General features: G+C 41.5%; 1 protein-coding gene across 1 annotated transcript in view; it reads left to right on the forward strand.

The window, feature by feature from the left end:
* Window positions 1–1317, forward strand: part of chmp5b (charged multivesicular body protein 5b) — a 38996-nt gene extending 37679 nt beyond the window's left edge. The window contains exons 7-8 of the mRNA XM_070880005.1: window positions 210–325; window positions 858–1317. Of these exons, the coding sequence (XP_070736106.1) occupies window positions 210–325; window positions 858–908 (167 nt within the window). The 3' untranslated portion in view covers window positions 909–1317. The remainder of the gene's footprint in view (window positions 1–209; window positions 326–857) is intronic.
* Window positions 1318–8414: the final 7097 nt, after the last annotated feature.

Below are 8414 nucleotides of genomic sequence, written 5' to 3' on the forward strand. Positions count from 1 at the left end.
TGTCTGACAGAATCGAAGGGAAAACTATTGCTTGAGTCACCGTGGGATGCTTGCATACTTCCTAGTGATTTGTTGCAGAGCATTGTAGGAAAGGATTTGGGTTGGAGGATGGGTCATATGCTTACCTCAACCAAAGATTAGTACATTGATTAGGTGGGTGTAAGAAAATGTACATTTATTTACTCTGCTACCTTGTTTTGTACATTCAGAGCTGGATGCACTGGGTGACGAGCTTCTAGCTGATGAGGATTCATCGTATCTAGATGACGCTGCATCTGCACCATCTATTCCTGAAGGTGTTCCCACTGACGCAAAAACCAACAAGGTATGTTTCATAATATCCTGTGTAAGCTACTATCTTCAAACATGTTCCCCTTCAGATTCAAGCATTTATGTAGTTGTAGGTATAGTTTTCTGAATATAGAGTGACTGTTGTTTTGTAGTATTGTTAGTCTGTCTTTTCATGTGACGTGTTGGCACCATAGATCCTTAGTTATAAAAGCTATTCCATCTGACCCCTTTTTCCCCCAATACTGTTAAGTGATATAAAAGCTGCCAATCTCTTCAGAATTTATGGTGGACAACAATGACCTGTTTGTAGCACTATAAGTACTTTTAAGAACTTCATACAACATGTAGTGCCTGTTATTTTGATAATAGTTGACATTCACCAACAACTCCCACTTTGCTCTTTTATTTCGCCATCTGAAAATTGCATTTGATACTGTTAGTCCTTTAGCCCACTTCGACTCGACACTTGTATGTTCTCCACATGGACAGTACTTAAGTACAGTCAGCAGTAAAGTGTTACTTTTTTTAAGCCAATGACCAATACTAAGATTTGTTTGTATTTTCAGGATGGTGTATTGGTGGACGAATTTGGCTTGCCTCAGATCCCTGCTACTTAACACATGTTTTCAAGCAAATTTGTAATTAAACGATTTTTTTTGTACGTATAATGTCATTTATTAAGAATATATTGTTTCAAAATCAAAAATTGGACTAATCATAACCTTGTTCACTACATTATGGAATGTGGCGTGAAAGAATCATACATGTAGACATCTTAATAATTACTGTAGGTGGGCTTTTTAAGTTTCTATTTAATTCCTTTAAATAATGTGCAAGAAATATCTTGTAGCATCTTGACTCATGGTATACTCCTTACAAGGCTGTGCACTTACAATGATTACTTGTACTCATAATATTTTACTCAGCAATGGATTCTAAGCATGATACAGGTTTGTGAAAAATATTGTATGGGATTCTATTGACCTAACTTGTACTTTAATAAACTTGCACTCTCAGCTCTGTAAATCTTTTTCTTTTTATTATTGTAATAAATAATTATTTCCAGATGATTGCAGCCTTCTAATTGATATCCATTTTGCAGTAATATGTAACTGAAGAATTTGCTCCTAACTGGCTTTGCTGAATTGAATGAAACTAGTAATTTGCATGAAATATTAAATTCAATTGGTGTGGTTGAAATAAATGTCCTTACCATTAACATGCCGGTTGGAATCCAAACAAATGCATAAGATGAAAGTCCTCTCTCCCAAGGGAATTTGTGAAATTAGTTTTGATAATAGCTATCTAATTCATAATAAGCACGTTGACAGCAATGCTTTTCATAGAATCATGGAATGCTACATTAGATCTGTGCTGTTGCTTTTCTTCATGAACCATCTACTCTAATTCGACTCGTGCTGGCTCTCTATATATTTGTATTTTTCAAGAGTTATGAACTGTGCTTCAAAAGTGGCTTTGTAAGAATTCTACATTCTTGCCACCTATGATTTTTATTCTAACCTTCCCTTTAATTCTTTGTGCGAAACAAAATGATCAGTGGCTGTGTAGTGGGTGCTGTTTTGAGGGGTAATTGGGCCTATTATTGGGTTAGAGCAGTTGCAGCTTGATTTTGCACCTGACTGTTATCTGACTGCCAAAATTGGAGAAATCTTCTATTTCCCAGCTCTGATGACTTTTGTCTTGATGAGCACATACTTTTATCAAAAAAGAACATATCGAAAAATTCCCAATTTTGTTTTACCTAAAATCACTAAAATGTGAACCCGTTATTGAAATAACAGACCTCAAAAATGTCACAATTTACAGTACCACTTTTCATTTGAAACTGAACTATTTGTTTCTCGTTTTATTACAGAATAGTTGGGCGCAAAGATTTCAGTGAATTTTGGTTCAGAGCTTTGATCTTTATTGACGGGTTGGAATGTGGTACAGAAACACGATCTTTAAATTCAGTTCAACATTTATTCATGTCTGAAACTAACCAAATCCTGACATTACTTCAAGAATAGCTTCTATTTATATAGTATCTTTTTAAAGTTTAAAAAAAAAACTCCACGTGGTGCTTCACAGCCATATGGATAACAGACACCCAGGTTCAGGGAAGCAGAAATTAGGAGAGGTTAGCAAGAACTTAGTGAGGACAGAGAGGTGGAGGGGATGGATTTAAGAAGAGGACCCAAACAGCTGAAGCCTTTGCTCCCATTGGTGGGACGAAGGGTGGGGTAGGGACTTGTGCATGAGGCCTGTAGTCAGATGAAGGGAGAATTTGGGGGAAATGTAGCAGATTGTAAAGAGGGGCAGAGCCATGGATGGATTTAAGGATGAAGTTTTAAACTTGAAAGGAATGAGTGACCATGATATGGTTGAATTTCAAATTCAGTTGGAGGGTGAGAAAGTTGGTTCTCAAACCAGTGTCCTAAACTTAAATAAAGGAGACTACAAAGGTATGAGGGCAGAGTTGGCTAAAGTGGACTGGGAAAATAGACTAAAGAATGGGACGGTCAATGATTGGTGGCAGACATTTAAGGAGATATTTCATAACTTGCAATAAAAATATATCCCAATGAAAAGGAAAGACTGTAAGAGAAGGGATAACCATCCGTGACTAACTAAGGAAATAAGAGAGGGTATCAAATTGAAAGCAAAGGCATACAATGTGACCAAGACTAGTGGGAGGCCAGAGGAATGGGAAATTTTTAAAAGCCAGCAGAGAATGATTTAAAAAAAAAAAATGATTGAGGGAAGATAGATTATGAAAGTAAACTAGCATGAAATATAAAAACAGAGTTTCTACGTGTACATAAAAGGAAAAGAGTGGCTAAAATAAATGTTGGTCCCCTGGAGGATGAGACTGGGGAAATGGCAGAGACATTGAACAAATATTTTGTATCGGTCTTCATGGTAGAAGGCACTAAAAACATCCCAATAGTGGATAATCAATGGACTATAGGGAGGGAATACAATCACTATTACTAATGAAGTAGTATTGTCTAAAATAATGGGACCAAAGGTGGACAAGTCCCCTGGACTGAAGCCTTACATCTGAGGGTCTTAAGAGAAGTGGCTGCAGAGATAGTGGATACATTGGTTGTAATCTACCATAATTCCCTGTATTCTGGGGTGGTCCCAGCAGATTGGGAAACCGCAAATGTAACACCCCTATTTTAAAAAAGGATGCAGACAAAAAGCAGGAAACTATAGACCAATTAGCCTAACATCTGTCATTGGGAAAATCCTGCCGTCCATTATTGAGGAAGCAGTAGTGGGACATTTGGAAAAGCATAATTCATTCAAGCAGAGTCAGCATGGCTTAATGAAAGGGAAATCATCTTTGACAAATTTGCTGGAGTTCTTTGAGGATGCAACGAACAGGGTGGATAAGGGGGAATCAGTGGATGTGGTATATTTGGATTTCCAGAAGGCATTTGATAAGGTGCCACATAAGAGGTTACTGCACAAGATAAAAGCTCATGGGATTGGGGATACTATATTAGCATTGATAGAAGATTGATTAACTAACAGAAAACAGAGTTGGGATAAATGGGTCATGTTCCGGTTGGCAAACAGTGACTAGTGGAGTGCCGCAGGGATCAGTGCTGGGTCCTCAACTATTTACAATCTATATTAATGACTTGGATGAAGGGACTGAGTGCAATGTAGCCAAGCTTGCTGATAACAAAGATGGGTGGGAAAGCAAATTGTGAAGAGGGCACACCCAATCTGCAAAGGGATATAGACAGGCTAAGTGGGCAAAAATTTGGCAGATGGAGTATAATGTGGGAAAATGTGAGTTTATCCACTTTGGCAGAAAAAATAGAAAAGCAAATTATAATTTAAATGGAGAAAAATTGCAAAATGCTGCAGTAGAGAGACCTGGGGGTCCTTGTGCATGAAACACAAAAAGTGAATATGCAGGTACAGCAAGTAATCAGGAAGGCAAATGGAACGTTGGCCTTTATTGCAAGGGGGATAGAGTATAAAAGCAGAGAAGTGCTGCTACAACTGTACAGGGTATTGGTGATGCCACACCTGGAGTACTGCGTACAGTTTTGGTCTTCATATTTAAGGAAGGATCTACTTGCATTGGAGGATGTCCAGAGAAGGTTCACTAGGTTGATTCCGGAGATGAGGGGGTTGACTTACGAGGGTAGGTTGGGCCTATACACATTGGAGTTCAGAAGAATGAGAAGTGATCTTATTGAAACTTATAAGATAATGAGGGGGCTCGACAAGGTGGATGCAAAGAGGATATTTCCACTTCGGGGGTGGGGGGGGGAAACTAAAACCAGGGAACATAGTCTTAAAATAAGGGGCCACCCATTTAAAACTCAGATGAAGAGAAATTTCTTAGGGTTATAAATCTATGGAATTCACTGCCCCATTGGTCATTGGTTATATTTAAGGCGGAGATATAGATTTTTGAACGATAAGGGAGTAAAGGATTATGGGGAGCAGGCAGGGAAGTGAAGCTGAGTCCATGATCAGATCAGCCATGATCTTATTGAATGGCGGAGCAGGCTCGAGGGGCCAAATGGCCTACTCCTGCCTCTATTTCTTAAACTTAAAATTGGGGGAATGGGGAGCCATGTGGCTCAGCAAGGATAGCGGTGATGGTCAAGTGAGACTTGGTGCCTGACCAAATATGTGCAGCAGAGTTTTGAACAAGTTGGAGTGGAAGTTTATGGAGGGCACAGGATGGAAGGGCCAGCAAGGAGAGCATTGGTGTAGTCAAGTTTGGTGGTGAATAAAGGTTTAAGTGGCACAGGAGGGCCAAGTTGCAGGGGGAGAAGTAAGTAGTCTTTGTGATTGATATGTTATGGGGTTTAAACCCTAGTTAAGGTGAAATAGGACACCGGTTGGGAAGAGTCTGGGAAGGGGCTGAAGAACACTTATCTTCCCAATTACAATTGGAGGAAGTTATAACTCATCCAAGACTGGATGTCAGGCAAACAGTCTGACTGTACTGAGATAGTTGGAGGGGTAGAACTGGTGTACATTGGCTGCTGGCTCCCTGTCTGGATGAAATTGCTGAGGACAGCATGTAGATGAAGGGGCTGATGGATAGATCCTTCGGGAACTCCAAAGTTGATGCAGATACTCGAGCTACATGTTGATATGTAGGAATGGAATAATTCAAGGTCAGACCCACAGTACTTGACAACAGAAGAGAGGTGTTGGTGGAGGATGACGTACCATGGAGATTTGGAAGGGATAAAGCACTGGTCACAATCACAGAGGGAGGTCATTAGTGATTTGGTTAAGGCTATTGTGTTGCAAATGCTGGGCTGTAGGGATTCAAACGGAGTTGGGGTAAGGATAGGCATTAAGGTGACCTAAAGAGAGGATTGGTATGTTGACATGTCAGTAATTAGGAAGGATCGAAGGGTCAACGGTGAGTTGCATAAGAGTGGTGAGTGGTTTTGAGGGGGAGGGTGGTTGGGGGGAGTCTGAGAAAACATCAAATGAAAGTGTTGCAGCAATGTGTGCTGGGCGGTGGTGTTTTTGAAGCGAGAATCCCTGTGTTGTAAGCTCAGTACTATCTACATTACTTTCTAGATATAGGAAGACTGCTATATTGTATTGAGTACTGGACATATATCTGCCATTAAACTGGCTTGACAGACTTGTCCAAGTACTCCTGCCTTCAAGAATTTGGCTGCATAAAATCCCTTAAGTTTGACAGTCGTGGTATCCTGTGTATTGTAACTGTATTGCAAAATTCCTCACACCTCATTTGGGTGGGTGACAAACCTGTATATCTGCAAATTTGTTTCATCCAACCTAATTTTAAAGTAATGCCCCCTGGCTTTTGAACCCTTTATTAAAGTAAACAATCTGCCTGTGTTAACTTTGTCAATTCATCATAATCATAATTCAATTAGGTCAGTTTTTTCCCCTGAAAGAAAACAATCCCAACATTTGAAACCTTTCCTCAAAACTCCTGCCCACCCAACTACACTCTGTCCCCCATACTAGCTGGCATTATCAATGGTTCCCTCTCCTCTGATAGTATTCTTCTCTGATAGTATTCTTCTCTACTGGAAATGGTCATTATTGCTTGACACTTCTGCCCCATCTCCATCCTCTCTAAGGTCCTTGAATGTGTTGTCTCCAAGGTTCATGCTATCTATTATAACTCCTTATTCAAATCCCTCAAGTAAACATCTTTGCTCACAACTCAAAATGGCTTTCACAAAAGTCACAAATTATATATTTTTTTATTGTTCCAGGATGTGGGTGTCGCTGGGAGGCCAGCATTTATTGGCCATCTCTAATTGCCCTCGAAGGTGGTGGTGAGCCACCACTTTGAACTGCTGCAGTCCTTGTAGTGAGGGTACTCCCACAGTGCTGTTAGGGAGTTCCAGGATTTTGACCCAGCAACGGTGATATAGTTCCAAGTCGGGATGGTGTGTAACTTGGAGGGTAATTTGCAGGTGATGGTGCTCCCATGTACCTGCTGCCCTTGTCTTTCTAGGTGGTAGAGATCGTGGGTTTGAGAGGTGCTGCCGAAGATGCCATGGTGAGTTGCAGTGCATTTTGTAGATGGTACAGACTGCAGACACAGTGCGCCGATGGTGGAGGGTGTGAATGTTTAAGGTGGTGGACTTGATTGGCACCCATCCACTGGATGGTGTCGAGCTTCTTAAGTGTTGTTGGAGTTGCATTTATCCAAGTAGAGAGTATTCCATCACATTCCTGACTTGTGCCTTATAGATGGTGGAAAGGCTTTGGGGAGTCAGGAGGTGAGACATTCGCCGCAGAATACCCAGCCTCTGACCTGCTTATAGCCACCATATTTATGTGGCTGGTCCAGTTAAGTTTCTGGTTAGTGATGGCCCCCCCCAACCAGGATGTTGATGATGGGGGATTCGGTAATGCCATTGAATACCAAGGGACGCTGGTTAGACTCTTGCTTGTTGGAGATGATCATTGCCTGGCACTTGTGTGGCGTGAATGTTACTTGCCACTTATTAGCCCAAGTCTTGCTGCATGTGGGCATGTACAGCTTGATTATCTGAGGAGTTGCAAATGGAACTGAACAATGATTGTGTTATGCTTCTTGAGTGTTGGAGCTGCACTCATCCAAGCAAGTGGAGAGTATTCCATCACATTCCTGACCTGTGCCGTGTACATGATGGAAAGACTTTTGGGAGTAAGGAGGTGAGACACTTGCCGCAAAATACCAAGCCTCTAACCGGCTCTTATTGCCACAGTATTTATATGGTTGGTCCAATTAAGCTTTTGGTCAATGGTTACCTCCAGGATGTTGATGGTGGGGGATTTAGCTATGGTAATGTCATGGGGTGGTGGTTAGTCTCTCTTGTTGGAGATGATCACTACCTGGCACTTGGGCGCAAATATTACTTGCCACTTACCAGCCCAAGCCTGACTGTCGATAACATCTTCCATCACTTTGCTGATGATTGAGAGTAGTCTGATGGGGCAGTAATTGGTCGATTGGATTTGTCCTGATTTTTGTGGACAGGACATTTTTGGGCAGTTTTTCACATTGTCGGGTAGATGCCAGTGTTGCAGTTTGGCTAGAGGCGTGGCTAATTCTGGAGAACAAGTCTTCAGCACTACAGTTGGGATGTTGTCAGGGCCCATATAGCCTTTCTGTATCCAGTGCGCCTAGCCGCTTCTTGATATCGTGTGGAATAAATCGAATTTGCTGAAGACTGGCTTCTGTGATGGTGGGGACCTCAACAGGAGGCCGATATGGATCATTCGCTCTGGACTTCTGGCTGAAGATGGTTACAAACGCTTCAACCTTGTCTTTTGCACTTGCGTGCTGGGCTCTGCCATCATTGAGAATGGGAATATTCATGGAGCCTCCTCCTCCCGTTAGTTTTTTAATTGTCCATCATTCATGATTGGATGTGGCAGGACTGCAGAGCTTTGATCTGATCCAATTGATGTAGGATCACTTAGTTCTGTTTATAGCATGTGGCTTCCGCTGTTTAGCATGCCTGTGGTCCTGTGTTGCAGCTTCCCCAGGTTGGCACCTCATTTTTAGGTACGCCTGGTGCTGCTCCTGGCATGCTCTTCTACAGTCCTCATTGAACCAGGGTTGATGGTAATGGTAGAGTGAGGGATATGCC

The sequence above is a fragment of the Pristiophorus japonicus genome, chromosome 5, assembly GCF_044704955.1.
Source record: "Pristiophorus japonicus isolate sPriJap1 chromosome 5, sPriJap1.hap1, whole genome shotgun sequence".
NCBI classification, from domain to species: Eukaryota; Metazoa; Chordata; class Chondrichthyes; family Pristiophoridae; genus Pristiophorus; species Pristiophorus japonicus.